At 42.2% G+C, this 15,921-nt stretch overlaps 1 protein-coding gene across 1 annotated transcript in view; it reads right to left on the minus strand.

Moving 5' to 3' along the window:
- Window positions 1–15,921, minus strand: part of LOC111264749 (uncharacterized) — a 41,486-nt gene continuing 25,565 nt past the window's right edge. Inside the window, exons 3-16 of the mRNA XM_086970193.1 lie at window positions 15,045–15,104; window positions 14,423–14,836; window positions 13,333–13,403; window positions 9,170–9,660; window positions 8,540–8,918; window positions 8,015–8,165; window positions 7,450–7,821; window positions 4,556–4,696; window positions 3,804–4,094; window positions 3,235–3,389; window positions 2,843–2,912; window positions 1,544–1,719; window positions 582–755; window positions 1–345 (exon numbers count right to left, since the gene is read on the minus strand). Of these exons, the coding sequence (XP_086826319.1) occupies window positions 261–345; window positions 582–755; window positions 1,544–1,719; window positions 2,843–2,912; window positions 3,235–3,389; window positions 3,804–4,094; window positions 4,556–4,696; window positions 7,450–7,821; window positions 8,015–8,165; window positions 8,540–8,918; window positions 9,170–9,660; window positions 13,333–13,403; window positions 14,423–14,836; window positions 15,045–15,104 (3,030 nt within the window). The 3' untranslated portion in view covers window positions 1–260. The remainder of the gene's footprint in view (window positions 346–581; window positions 756–1,543; window positions 1,720–2,842; window positions 2,913–3,234; window positions 3,390–3,803; window positions 4,095–4,555; window positions 4,697–7,449; window positions 7,822–8,014; window positions 8,166–8,539; window positions 8,919–9,169; window positions 9,661–13,332; window positions 13,404–14,422; window positions 14,837–15,044; window positions 15,105–15,921) is intronic.

Raw genomic sequence — 15,921 nt, forward strand, 5'->3', positions numbered from 1 at the left:
TAAAGAAAACGGATGATTTTATTGACTCCCTTTAGCGAATCACTACACAGCCATCATTCACTGCTGCTGTTATCAGTGGGTCCGTGGTAAATTAAAGGAAAAAGGGAGGGAGAAGCAGAATATTGCTTCCCGTTGGTGGGTATTGGACGGTAAGGCTTCTTTGGTTTTGAACAGAAGTTAGTTAGTTAGTTTGTTTCTCTGTGGATTAAGTGGACGTGCCGACGGAAGTGGGTTCAGCTGTTCTGAAGGGAACAGGCCCGCTAGACATTGGTCTCGTCCTTACATGTGGAAACAATAGAGGCCGCCAGCTGAATTAACTTGCGCAGACTTTTGCGGCTCCCGCCACTGCAAAGCACAAAAACACAAGGCGTGCAAAATTGTTAGCTAATGTAGAAAAAGAAGCCCATTTGGGTAGTTCAGTTGTCACCGAAGTGGATCAATGATGATAATAATATGATATGTATTTAGAGGAAACTAACATGGATGGTGGCATAGTGAAAATTAATCCCATACCCATACACCAATAGCAATGTACCATAACTAAAGTACCAACAGTATGGAAATTTTTTGGTTCTGCTTACGCCTTTCCTGCTTTGCGGTACTTCTCAAATTGTGTCCAAATGTTTTTAAGAAGCGTCCCAACCTCCTCCAAGTTGTATTCCTCCACCATATCCTGAATGGTACGTCCAAGTGCGTCCTCACGGCCCATGTTTGCTCCCCACGCCAACAGCGTTTTTACACAGTCAGCGTGGTTGCTGCGAACGCAATCACGGCGCAGACAATCACAAAAAACACATAACCCCACATAACGTCAACGATTTCTGTCCACATCCTGAGCTTATGTACAGGTAATTTACGAATTTGTACTGCAATGGACATTGTGTTTCAAAGTGTATATAGGCAACGATAGTTGAAATTCTCGTTAACAACGTATGTATCTATTACAGAAGCGTATTCGGCTGACGGCTACCAACAGATCTAACGGTAATACGGAGATACGATTGTTTCAACTGATGCATTCCGTATTGGCTTTTCGACCCGTGAACGGCGTCTCGCCTTTGAGCACAAGTTGACAGCAGACGATTCGTTATCGATCACATCTCATTAGGAAATCCTTTAAAATATTATATGCATCATTGTTCTGTTTGTTTCGTAAAGCTGAAATACATTCGGAGAGAACAATGTATTCAGAAGCTTATAGACGATTGGGCGTTTCGAAAAATTGGTCCTGTCCCATAATGAAAAACGGCTGTTGAATGTAGGCGGCTAAAAATAAAATCCAATCTATTGTACTTTGGCACAACAAGAACGTAGCTTAGTATTTAAATTTATGATTGCAGAGACCAGCAGGCGGGAAATCTATACATTTCCAAAAGTTCTCAGTCATATGCTGAAGATGCATTATTTCTGTTCGCGAAGGCTGCCTAGTCGAAACAACGTATCCTATATGGAGCAAGCGTGTCGTACGAAACAAATAAGAGATGCAAGTTATCTAGTACGATCTAGTCGATCGTTGCGAATACCCTTATTTCTCAATACGTACTTGAGAGTGGCGAGATGTAGCGGTGTGAATCCGTCACTGGCTTCATTATCTACATCAGCGCCCATCTTAAGAAGGACCTGTAAGCACGGCTCGTTTCCATTCATTGCCGCTACGTGCATTGACGTATAGCCCGTCGGGTCCAACGCGCGTATATGTGCGCCCTCACTGCACAGGTACTGTTAACGAAATCAACATGTGTTAGCAGTAGAAGCTTCTGTTAAGTGTCGTCAGGAGACTGTGTGTATACACAACATGGATGAGATTAGCCAGGATCTAATGTTGAAGTACCGCGAAGTCAGCTACCACGTAACTTCCGAAGCATAAAAGCAATAAAATGCCATTCCAGAAATTCACTTCTCGCAGTTATTTCCATCTGGGTATCGCTAGTATAAATATATCGTAAATGCGTTCGGCAACCAGCTGACAGCCAAGATCAGCACCTGCGTTCCTTCCTTAAGATTTCCTAGGCTACTAGCAACGACCGGATGTCATTACGGCACGATGGTACCTTTGTTATTGTTTTTATATTGCAGACATTGCCAAAAACACATGTCGCACAAGGCGGAGTTGAGTTATACTCTGAGCGAGAGACTTGAAAGGTACATATTTCGAAATGAGCTGAGTTTTATTCTATTCAAGTTCTAAGATCCGAAAAAATACTTGTCGCTTCCGGCAGAGGTCTGGGGCCATAACTGCTCAGTTCGCGTTAGATGCACACTAGTAGCGATACACTTCGACCTTCGAATATGGTTGTTCAGCTTTGAAAAATAAACACCACACAAATAATTCAAATTGTCATCACATATGATTAAACTACCATTGCAGCCAATATCACAGTCGGCAGCGAGACCTGATATTTGACAAGGCTCAGGGCCTTGTCAGATACCAGTTGCAGTATCACATACACTTCTTCGCCAACCGCAGGCCACACTTGATTTTCATATAATATTTTAATAAATCATATAGTAATAAAATTTGGATGTCCTCCATATTTTCATCTAATGGATTCCCGCGCCTGAGGAAGCTAGTGGGATCTTTTCATTGGCGAAGGTCTGTGCCATCGAAAACAAAGGCCACGGCGATAAGGGCGAACGTTGAGGTTGGACTAAGGTTAGTTGCGGTATCACTGTTCGCACACAGCTACGGATTCTCACTTATTTCTATCGCCAGATATTGTCATACAATGGTCGTGCAACATATTGCTAAGTGAACGTCAGCTGTCGATTTGATTTTTACGACACACTGTGTATATATTGAGGTACGATAAATCGCTCATAGTAAGGCGTCAAATTTGCTGACCTTTACAATGTCGGTATGCCCGTTCGCGGCAGCTAAATGTAGTGGAGTCCAACCCCGCTCGTCCACAGTTCTGAAACCAGCAACAAATAAAATTGACAATCTAACGCGGGAACGTATGAATTACGACATTATGCGTTGAGCTTGCCCGAGATAGCCTATGCCTTTCCAATCAGAAAGACAAATTCTTGAAGTTCTTGAAAATGAGATTTACTCGCGCCCAACTAATCCGAACCTGGGATTCGTAGTTCCAGATTGGATTATATATATTCTTAAGGGAATTTGACATTTTTCGATTGAAATGGAGAAGTATTTGGTGGCTAATAGGGTATTGCAAACTAAAAATGACCCGTTTAGTGGACAAGCCACGCATTGTTATTGCACTATATACTCACTCCATTCGTTTCTTATCCCGGCGAATCAGGAGTTTGATGACATGTAGGTCGCCCGTTTTGGCGGCATCATGGATGCTCAGGCGGGAGAGATACTCTGCCTCACTCATCTTCTTATACGTTGGTCCAATTCCATAGTCGCCTTCGTCGATTTCGGGCTGTAGCCGATCATCAGTCGTATACGCATCAACGCGCGGATCGATAGCGAAAAGAATAAGACGATACCAAAAAAAAAAGCACATCATTTAGCTGTGCCAATGCTTTCTTCATACACTCCTGCTGACGTTTAGTTCGGCTGGGACATAAAGGGCTTCCACTGGAGATCCTCGATACGAATCAAATCTAGCATGTAAGCGTACCTAAGCCTGACTATCGACTCGAAATCAGCGCGACGATTCGGATGGGTCGAGTACAGCTTTGCTGAAACGCTCATCGTTCATTAGAAATTCGTGTCCTCCTGCACGCGAGCCGTCTTATATTGCTAAGCATTACCTAGATGTACACGTGGTTACGCACGCGTGTGCATATACATAGATACGATGCTATGATTAGTAGTATATTTTCAAGCGCACCTTGGCCGTGTGCAGCTTATCCCCGAAGTCGCAATCAAGCGAATGTTGAACGCCGAGTGTCGGAGTGGATGACGAGAGGCGCTTTTCCCGGCCTCCAGCTTGTTCGCGTTCACGGTCCGACTCGCGATCTGTCGACGTCTTCGACGGTTTGCGCTCGCGTCCGCCTGGAGGTGCGTCGTTAGCGTTGTCACCAGCGGTGCAGCGTTCCTGATCTTCTTGAGGTTTCCGAGGTCCGTCAGCACCCTCCTCAGAGTCGGACCTTTTTTCCATACTTGAATTCGTTGAAAGAACCTGCACTCGAATCAAAGCAGTATTCTTACTTGATTACTACGCATATTCTGACTGCTTTGCTTCTGTTCTTCCTTTCTATGGGCTGTAACGTTCCATCGCGCAGTCAATAATTATCTAGATCTATAGTTTAAACATAACATATGACTGGTTATAGTTAGGGTAAATTCTATAGAAATTTCGTAATTGTCGCAGACGTCCAGTAATTAGCTCCTATCGTGTGTCTTTTTTCAGCACATTACTAACACTTATAAGAGTAATACTGAGGCAGTCAGTCACCAAGTTCTTTGGGCTTGTAAACATCAGACGTTGGTTGTCAAAGACGGGGGAAGCAGCAAAAAGCAGATCAGGAACCTCCCATTTCGTCTTAATGTGTTTTCTGCCCTAATGTCGTTTAACCGCCTGGGCGTGCTGTACTAGTAGTTCTAGGAACATAGGTACAGTGTGCGAGGGCGAACGGTTACCTTGGATGGAGAAGCAGTCCCTCCAGTGGAACATCCATCGCTGCCCTTGTTCGATCGGGTATCGGTGCTGAGGGCCCTCGTCAGAGAAGGGGACACAGGAGAGCGGTCTGTTAGCTGGGGGCTTCTGCACTCTGAGATCGCCTAAAAAGATAACCGTAGCGAGTCCGGCAAAGATACGAGCATAATAAACATCATCTGCCACCATTTATCATGAAATTTGGTTTGTCCTTAAAAATAATGTGATTTGAATTTGCACTCGATGTAGATCCTTCTGTTCTCGGAAAACTTTGTATAGGGGAAGGGGTAGAGAGCGATGCTTGTAGGCACGCTGCACGCGTCGAATTGGACGGCCTAAGCTAGAAGAAGAACTGACTGAAAAACTGAGCGGCATCAAAAGTCTACGTTTTGCTTCGCCTGCTAGGTCAACAATCTTTTTGCGATTGCTTAAGGTCTGCTGACCTTGCCGAGAGAAGCAGAAGGCACGCCGACACCTCGATGCAACTAATCGCAATTACCATATAGGCGAGGTCACTCCTACTTTATGGAAGAAACTATCAGTGCAGACGCATCAGCAGTCTAAATCAACAATCGAATATCAAACTTTGGTGTTTCAAAGCAAAGATTTGATACCCAAAGCGCGTCCTACAGTTAAATGCTTTCTGTTAGCGGTGTTTCATTGCTATTTAGCTCATGTCTCTGTCGTTCGTCTATATATATATGAATATAAATGTTGTCTTCTTCTGAAACGAAGCATTTCGTTTATGTGTGTGACTCTTTTCCTTTTCTGATTAGATCTATCGTTTTCACGTTCCGTAAATCAACAGTTACCTCTTAACGACAGTATTAGATATCCTCTACGTCTTGCGGCGTAACATTGCTTTGATAACTTTAGCCCTAATCAATTAATGCCTGCACAACGGTGATAATGTCTGCGAAAATTTCCTCAATGATGTATCCAATTCGAGTAAATCGAAAGTCTATGTCCTAAATAAAACCGCATATCCTCATGTATGAGGCCGTTCAAATATACCGCGTACGCCGGCTGTACATCCTATATTTTTTAGTCATATACACTAATTCTCTTTCATTTATATTTATTCAACTATAATATATAAGCAAAAGGGCCGCACTTGATTGAAGAACTGTCTAGGAGGTCGCTTTTGCGAAACTGTTTTTACAGTGTTTTACGGCTGCACAACCATAAAGCATCTATATGCGTAATCAGGCTTCTGCAGCGTTCAGATTACGTTATTGCATACCTGTGGTTACCCCTTCTCTTTTTTCTGTTACGAGATACAAGGAGCGCACGGACCAAGTAAGCGAATTTGTATGTATGCGTGTGCATGCGTGCGTACGTGGCTCTTAACAATATAACCCGGGCAGGATGAATCTTTCTCGCCACCCATGACGCCTTGATTGAGAGAATTCTATGAAACGTGCTTTCACTTTACTTTTGGAAATTATAGAATAATACCAGTTTCGCACATGTTGTCAACGTCCCAACGCTACAATAACACAGTGGACTAGTGGCCTTTGTAGAAACAAAACATGGTTACAGCGTAGTAAAAAATGTCTTTGCGAATATTTCACAATGTATCTTGCAATATCAATCTGTTTAGCTGTACGTTCGATACAACTGAGGCCTGCCTAGGTAAGCATGCCTCAAAACAGTATCAATTGATCTGGTCGTAGAGAGCGCACTGGGAACGAGATGTCTGATACATCGTGGTGTGGGTTCGGATCCGAGCAGGGGACCGAGTCCCCCATGCTGGGAGTCAACTGTCTGATGAAGCATTTAACGACGGTGACGGACGTAAAAGTTCTAGGAGCTAATTGCTGCAACAGGTGACGACAATATCAGACCTAGAATTCGAAATATTATTTGATTGTAAAGGAAGTTACAATGAAAGGGTAAAATTTGCTGCATCTGCTGATGAAAACGCGAAGCTTCCGTAGCGGAAAGGTGTGCGCAAGTGTAGCCTTCTTTTACACTGTGCTGAAGTATAAGGTGCGCCCGCAAAAAGCAATACACTCTCAAAAACCTCTAATCCATAAAGTAATACGTGGATATTTTCACTGTCAAATGTTATAAAAAGTTTGTACAATTTAGAGCAAAACCATGAACTCGTTACGGCGGAGCGTTATTCAGGGCACGGCTTTAAAAAATTGCTTCTGAACATGCTTCGACGTAATGATAAGGAAAATGTGGGAAGTACTTGGATGTAGTTTATTCTCGAAAATCTCCTTTTAAAGCTGTTAAATGTGTTTTATTAATCATTCAGACAATTTCCTGTTACTCAATGTAAATTCTCATAACTAGCACTTCGTTTACGGTTCTGCTGAATTCTCAAGTTGGTAACTAATCAGAAAAAAAATATATGTTTTTGTATGGATGAGAGTTGTGGTGATTCAAACGCTTCATTGTCTTTGTCTAAGCATTTGTTCTTTAGGAAAAGACGAAAGTCAAGTCGTTGGGGAGGAAATAAAGAACTTTTCTGTTATCCAATTTCACCGAAGCTACATTGACCTTGTCAACGAGCAGGAGCAGATGAGCGGAGTACGAAGAGCATCCAGTGAATCGGTTCTTTTCTATAATTTGAGGCAAAAGATTGAATTCGTAATGAAAAGATAAAGAAAACTATATTTCCATTTTGCTAAACGTAGCTTTTATGAAACGATCGCCTGAAAAGATCAGCTTACGGGGTAAACAAGAAATACTAGTCTTAAGGTCAAAAAGCTATCGGCAAATTTTTGGTGTGGTATTCAGCAAATGGACAGGAATCTCAGCGAGTGCTATGAACCTTTAGCGTTTACAAATAATAACGTTTAGAGTATTCCAACATTTTTCTTAATATATCTTTTATTTATAATAGAATATGAATAAACTCACGTACCGAGTCTTTCTCAATGCAGGGGCTACTTCGGTCGTGGCAGTAGGGATTACTATGTGGAGAGGCGCCAGCAGGAGACGGCGACTGGGAAGAAGCCGCCAACGAGATGAGAGGCGTCAACGGTTCCACGGACGACCCCGCGTCCTGCAGATGCGTAGAACTCTCGCGAAGGGACACAGGGGTTTGCTCGCTGACACCAATGATTTCGTGGGTGGTTTCATGTGATAAAAGGCTTGTCGGTGGCCATACAAAATCGCCTCGGCTACGAAGCGCCAGCGGGGCAGGGACTGCTAGCAAGGTGTCCTGTAAGTCGCGAACGGCCAAGAGCCGTTGGGGCCATGATGTGGCCACCGGGCACGACTTAGTACGACCTACCTGCGCTCGACACAAAATAACGAAACGGTCTGGGTAAAATTGCTTAACCCACGCTGGAGCTCTTCATGTACAACTGAAATATTTTAAATGACTCATATACGTTCAGGCCTATCTGGCAATATTTGTATCATATGAAAATAAAAAAGCTTCTCTAGGCGTGTGTGAGCAAATAGTGAAGTAATTATAAACTGACCTTTTTTGAAGGTTTTGGCGTCTGCTGTTGCTTTGAGGACACATGTTCATTTTCGACCACATTGTCGTCATCATCGTCGTCGTCATCGTCGTCGTCATCATCCGAAACTGAGGCCAGCGCTCCAGACGTGCTCGAATGATCGCTACTTGAGCTAAGTTCCGTGCAGTAAATATCGATTTTCCGAAAAGACACGTAAGTGTATATAGTTTATGAGTAGTCAAAATAACACTGATAATTCTGTATCCTGTAATAAATACTGGCTCCTCAAAAACAGATTTAACTCTGCCTAAAAAGTAATATGATTAAAGTTAATCAACCACATGTCAAATGTTACAAAGTAAATCACTTTGTAAATAAGCTCAATTGTCTACCAAAGAAAGGTTAAGTTAGGTAAAATTCCTACATTGGATGCTATATATCCCTTCGAAGCTATAGACAGTATGCTGCAATAAACAACATCATTTAGCAGTTGGGCAGCAGTTAACGAAAACATCTAAGTGATGAGTGAAAATTGATTAGGTTTACCTGGATGATGAACTGGATCGGCAGGTCCCCTCGCTATAACCAGTGTCCCGTGAGCGCACCGACGACATGGCCGTTCTTGAGGGTGACAACGCGGGGCTGGTTAATGCGTTCGATAACGAACGACGCACAACTGACGTCGAGCTAACTCCGCGTGTACGCGGACCGTGGCTTCCCACATGTGGCCCATGCCCCCCTGTGAGCGGTACTCCCCCCTGCGAGTTGGCCGCGTGCATGGCCGACGACGAGCGACCAGAGCCCGCCGTTGTCTCCTCGCAATGCCCACCCCCGCAACCCGATGATATGCCGGTCGTCCAGCAGCAGCTCGATGATGCCGAGCCACTCATAATGCTCACTTCGTCCCCCGAGAGCCAGGCTTCATCTGGAACAACGATAGCAACCAATGGACGAATCATGACGATGTATTCTATTAGAAATGTAGTGCTAAAACTACTATAAGCTAAGATGTTGCAATTAATACGACCAGCAAAAGCGAGTAAAGTCCATGTAATTATTATATTAAAAAAAACAAGGCCTGTCCTACGTTTATTGTTAATTATAAAAGTAGCGTTGATAGGTGTAATGAAACTATTATAAAATAACCGAGTAACATGTGTTGAGGCGGATACTTACCGCAGTTACCATAGTATTCAGGCGTTGCATATGGATTAGGGTGAGCGTAAAGGGTGGCAACCGACGCCCGCGTCGGGGTGGAGTAGATGTCGACGCTTGTAGAGCGCGTCTTCAGGCGACGCCGCTGGCTGTTATTGTCGAGGGTCCCGCCCGACGAATGTTGCGCAGAGTAGCTTCCGGGCAAGCCCTGGAGTGCCGTCTGACTAGGACCGTGGCCCAGAGGCCCGATCGGTTGCGGGTCGGGCCTTCTTTGAAGTACGCAGCTGGCTTCAAGATCAGGCTGGATCGAGAAGTTCCGTGTAAGGCGGCGCGATTGGCGGCGTAAGCTCGCCCGCTGCTGCAGCAGGTGGTGCTGGGTAAAAGTGCTACTTCTGCCTGGACCGTCGATTCCTTCTAATTCGATACCGGATTCAGGGTTGGCTAGCTTTGTACTCTCGATCTCTATAGGGGCTGAAGACTCGAAGTCGCTCGACCTCATCGCTACACGCGAACTGAAATACACAAAATACCATGGCATATGAGTCACTAACAAACAAAAGTGAATCCCTAATGGGCTTGGCGGATAGGTATATAATTTAGCCGATATAAGGTGTTGAACAGATGCATGTTGTGAGTACAAAACTTCAAGATATGGTCATAAGAAGTTTACGACTTCTTATCAGTTAGCGAAACGTAACAGAAGTAAGTCAGGACGCAGCTTAGTAAAGCAATGTTTTCGGATTTGTATATGCGCGAAAATTTGGCAATATTGGTTTTTAAGATATTTGTACTGGGTTCCGTATGATTTAATCATAGCCAAAACATGCTATGAAAACGGAGATTTGAGTCTTTGTAGCATTCAAGTAATATGTAGATTCAAATTATCAGGTTAGGGATATTAGCCTCGCTCGGTCTGGGCCGAATACACTCCGGTCGGTTTATTGCTTGCTCAGTCGTTCAACTCTCCCAAGTTCCGGTCGGATCGAGCACAAGTATAGCACCGTTGTTTTTGTCTTTAAAAGAATTTCTCGAAGTTAATGGCTGAAACATGTTTTATGTCTGCTTTCATATTTTTCGATTTTGTCAATAGTCTTTAATAGTTTTCAGTCGTTTTTCAAGCTTTAAAAAGGGAAAAGCAAGAGCGGTTTGACCTGGTTAATATAGGTGTTAAGGCAACACAGCAAAAAAACAGTGAAGTAGAGACGTATAATTTAATTCATTAATATTGCGGTAAAAAAATGTATTACTTTTTAGTTTTTCTCTCGTATAGCGTATCTAATTCGTGTGCTAGTCATCTGACGATGATCTAACGATTTTCCAGGACGAGTTATTTTGGTTTTCTTACGTATTTATCCGTGCTCGCGCTGACGGACCGCCTAAGGCGAGGGTCGTCGTAAGGCTTTTTCGTCCGTTGCGAAACCGTTACGCACGAGTTATACTAACGGTGTATGCTTAGTATTAACTTAAAGCCTAGTCCTAAAAATCCTTCTATGCTTTTCGTGAACACTTTATTTTTAGCACTAAATATAATGCAGACTCTTTAATAGTCCATTTAATTTCCTTAAATAAAACATGGCCGAATATGCTTCTATCGAAGTGCTTGCAAAACACGAAGAACAATTCAGAATGTTTTAAAATGGGCTTTCAAATCGGAGGTACAAAGGCGAGCAGAGCGCCACAGCGTCTTTACAAGTTGGCCTGTAATCAGTGACGTTGGATCAATACTTTTGTATATTTACAAATCCAGTACCTAAATGTGCCTCAAAACGGGCAAACTTGTTATTGCAAACATCAAACGCTCTCACGTTCAAACAACATCTCGCGTATGCCCACTGTAGCTCATTGCGCTAAAAATGCTCGTTATCTGTGGGAATTCCTATAACGATGTATCATTCATGCAGAACAAGCTACGTACTCTCCTATACCATTGCAACAGAAACTTAACTTGAAGCGCGTCAGGGTTTTGTCAACATATTAAAGGGCTGGCCAGATTGTAAGCAGGGTTCAATGCCGTCTGTAAAAACTCTAGATTTACCCTGCTCTCGTTTTACTTTGAATATACAGTATTATGTAGATACGTACTTAAACAAAAAAATATTCCACGGTCACCATGTATACCACTGGACACTAGTTCGTCTTCCATAGAATTGCTTGACTTTCTGAACGTCATAATCATAGAAGAATTAGCTATAGACAATTAAGTTTCCTAACTGCAAACTAGCAGTTAAGGGGTCTTCTGTTCGTTGTTGCGAAAATCTCATCTACGCATGGAATAAAACATCCACAGGAAACGATTTATGCTTCTAAATTCTGGTCTTTTTATGACTGTCGAATCTGGAATTAAATCCGTTGCATACTCGCACATGAGTAACAAAGGGTTGCCCCTATAGCTTGTCCTGTAGTTTCGGTATCCCGGGTGGGGCTTAGATTGAACATATTTGAAAAACTGAGCGCTTACTGTAGTATGACTACAAATTCTTTGCCCGAATTTTTTTAAGCTTAATCGGTCGAAGGTACGATACATACCGAAAGGTCGTTTGCGAAAGTTATGATGATAGGCTGGAAAGTGATCTAGAAGTCGGTGCCCGAACAATCCTTTAGCCTTAATAGGTTGCGGACTAGACTGGACTACAAGTTCAAAGATAGATTAACTATTTGCTGCTTCAATTATTAAGGCTTGACTTTTGAGCGCTAGAATATGTACTCTGAGCATTTGCTCGATAGTTTTAGTCGGGAAATTAGCATATTTACAGTTTCCGTTCGATAGCGCGCTGATAATAATCTTATCCACTATTGGCCGGGCCTCGTTTAAGATGATGTTACAAATTTGCTTTTGTGCGTGTGTGCGTATTCGAAAATAAACCTTATTTTCATAAGTGGTCTATGACCATTACACTTCTTAATTTCGAAAAAATTCGGTGTCAATATGTTTTTCAACTGAAATCATAATAACAGATCTGACAATTTCTGAATCAAAAAACATTCGACGTTTGTTTTGAATACGATGTGATGGTACTCTCAGTAAAATAATTTTACGTGTTTTTCTTCCTTATTTTGATAAGAGTGATAACATTCACAAATTTCATAATGTTCGATAGTAACAGAGCTCTCCTATATATTTTCCCTAGTTTCAGCAATATCAGTATAGAAAGTGTGAAGCAACTAATTTACGACGCATAGATAAATTTACCAGCTGAAACATTATGAACTTAGCTCTAAGTTTTTTAAGGATTAGATTTTTTTAATAAAACCTGCTCGAGTCTAGACATGGAATGTCTGAGAGCAAACAGGGCAAAGTCCAAGCTGCTCAAGTTTTAGAAAATAGATTTCTTTATATGGACAATAAAAAGTAACTTTCATAACTCCTCTTTTAACTGTAACAATAAGGAAGATTTCTTCGCCTTAAGTTAGGCCAGACAGATATCAAACCGTCTTTTTGTGATTAAATGTAACACTTATCGAAGCGGTTCTGGCTTTTTACTTGAAAATGAAAAGCTTAAAGCAGCTAATTTTGCATGGAAAATAATCACTTCAGGTTTTGAGTTGGTTATGTACTTACATTCCCCGTGCATGCCATGATACTTGCCAAATTACTTCGATGAAAATCACTTGGGCAGCTAAGAAAACTTAGCGTGTATGTAGGGTCACCCAAAAAGACCCAAGCTTATATTTTACTCAATTCTCTTTCACGCAAACCAAAGAGGAAATTGACTTGAGCTAGAAAAATAACTTTCATTGTACACAAAAATTCTACAATATTTATAGTTGCTAGAGCAAAAGAGCTGAAGTAAGAGACGGCAGCGGTTCGCGCGTCGTAACAGCAGCGAACATCGTTGCGATAAGTTAATTCCCCAAGCGATAAAGCTTTCTTTATTCCTTGGGGAATCAACTTTAACTAGCATATAACTCTATTTGCCCTCGTCTGCGCGAGTAGTTCGATCGAGTGGCATATCAGTACTACGTCTAGAAAGTATAGAAATTCATACTATATATACATGCATATGTATAATGTGAAAAAAATTTGGTGTCAATTAAAAAGCCACGATTTGAAGGCCAATTAGACTTTAACTCGAGTAGATCGTTTGAGAATGGTAGAAAATGAGGTAATGCCCATGTTGTTCTGACTCTTTCAAAATCAGTAAGCAATATATAGGTATAGGTGAATGCAGGGAACGTTTACGTACTTGTGAATGTTGAGGTCAGACGAATGATCCGGATCCCGATGAGGATCATAGCACACTTCACGACCATAACTCTGCTGGGACACAAGTTTTTGTTAGGCTTTAAACTCAAAAAACAAAGTAGTATAACTTCAAAGACATTTAAGTTATGCTCTTAACTATAAAAAAAAAAAAAAAAAAAAAAATGTTGAGATTTCAGCACAGACTAGTGGTAGAATGACTATTAAATGTATAAAGTACACAATATTTTCTTTCTTTTTTGCAGCGTAGCACACATTATAGACCTTGCTAGTGAGACGACTGTGTTAGGCAGCGTATATTTTAAGTATCGAGTCTGTCTGTATTATAATTGCGGCAGAACACGCTAGCAGGATCAATAGTCTCTACAATGCAGTATCATGTAGACGTGCATATATATATTGCAGGAAACATGCAGTAAGGGCATTCTCGAGTGTAGTAGGAGCAGACATTGACAATCAGTTTTATTTTCCAGGCGCCAACAAACTACAATTGACAAACAGATATCGATATGCTGTGAATAGGTCTTCGAGTCAGGTCGGGCAATTAGCTTGCCCCGTTTCTAAATGAGCTGTTCGGTGATGCACTCTAGAAATCTACGGTTAAATCGAACTACTGGCTACCAACTCTTCAGACTTCATCAGACATTAAGCTAACTTCGTGTGAACGACTAGAGGACCTGGTTGGCTTTTGTGCTTCTACCTTCGGGCAGATACGCCATCTGCGCTGCCGTAAGCAGTTATAGCTTGCGTTGTTCAAAAATGCCGTAGCACACATCCGCAGAAGTATTGTTTCCTAGAACACCAAGTGTACATAGGTCTTGTCCTAAAAGTGTTTACGTGAGTGACGGCTGAAATAGGATGTGATGTAGCCGAGCTCTCGTCTCTGCTGCTTTTCAATAGCTAATTGTAGAAAACGTGCAGTTTCAAATATGTGCTTTTAGGCTCTTTAGAAAGCTGTTTACGAGGACACATCCATCGCAATGTATCGGCGGCAGCAGCAGCAGCAGCAGCAGTAGCTGTTATTGTCGCTGCTGTTATTTGTGCCAGAGGAAACTGTTCGTATCATTTCTCACCAGATCGAACCGGTGACGATACTGCTGATGGCCTTGGTGATGCTGTAGCGGTGGTTGGCTTCCCGTTGTCAGCTGCTGGAGCAAGCGGTGGTGAGCTGGACTCGACCAATTATCCCCGTGAAGCTCGCTGTGAAGTTGCGCCAGTTGCGTATGTAATCGGCCGCTGCCGCCATGTACTGGAACTGCAGCACTGCTGCCGTATTGCCGTTGAGTCACCTTCCGTTCAGCGCTTTCTCGTTCCCGATCAGACAGTGTATGATGTTGGTGAGCGAACGTATTCCGCCGTTGGTGACGGTATGACCTCGATGCCGGACGTTGTGGACTGTCTTGTTCACTTACCCGATTGTTGACGTACAGCTGCTTCCTGACTCTGCGCACTTGGTCCTCGTTCAGCCACCCCTCGTGGATATCACACTGTATCACATGAATAGAAAGTAGTCTAAATGTTGAGCGTCGATAAACATATCGAATAAAGGATGTCTGATGCGTAAACCACTAGGATATGTAAGCCTTGCCACGCTTTTATATCAATCACATGGTGCCTAATTGTATTTAACTTGACATGGTTGTCACATGTGCTTTGATCTGCTGACCGTCGCCTATTGTTCTATATTGAACATACCTTCTTCAGATTACTTACATTCAGATTGCAGCTTCTCCATTGGTAGCGAGCTGGTGAGCCCTATAAGTAAGAGAAAACAAATACAAAATGTCAAAAATTAAGGTTAGATGCCTCGATTTCACTAAGTGTCAATAGTAACGTCTAGATACGTTTATACTGTTATTTCAAAAAAGTGGCCAGTTCTTCCCCAAAAGCTGTTTAGTTCATCAAATGAAAAAGACGTTCTGCTTTGAGGCAGGCTGGGACACCTCTTTTTGAAGCTTCAGACCTGAGTTAACGAGCTGTTACGCACTGTTCTCTCATTATTATTATCTTTTTGATCAAGTAGATGCAACCGTGTCTGTTGATACGACCCTGTCTGTTAGTTGAGAATATTTCGGGTTTGACGAGAAGCGTTGGTCTACTAGATTACCGGCTAAATCAGGCACCGTTTGTTTTCTAATTTTAACTATTAAAAGCAATCCACACCACCCATATGTACTGCAGAAAAGCTAGCCTCTTTGAATGCATGAAAACCTTATATATATATATATATATATATATATACATAAATAATGTGCGTTTTTTATTCTACTTACACGTAGGGTCATTAGTAACTTTATTTGCTCTCAGGTCGTTTCACTTATATCCGTTGAGTAGTGAACGATGTTAGCATTGTTTGTTCCGGCACAATGTAAGTATTCCGGAATGTATAAATTCACATATATGTATACAGTAAGCCAGCGGTAACAAGTAGAACCTCTCTGGCTTTGAACAGAAGGAACACAAAAAAGGCAGGAGACGGACGTACGTTTACCTATCACGATCGTCGGGAAAAACCACGCACGCACGCACGTACATGATAATCCATAGATCCGTAGAACGAAGTTTCCACTTT

The sequence above is a fragment of the Varroa jacobsoni genome, unplaced genomic scaffold (assembly GCF_002532875.2).
Source record: "Varroa jacobsoni isolate VJ856 unplaced genomic scaffold, vjacob_1.0 scaffold_895, whole genome shotgun sequence".
Taxonomy (NCBI): domain Eukaryota; kingdom Metazoa; phylum Arthropoda; class Arachnida; order Mesostigmata; family Varroidae; genus Varroa; species Varroa jacobsoni.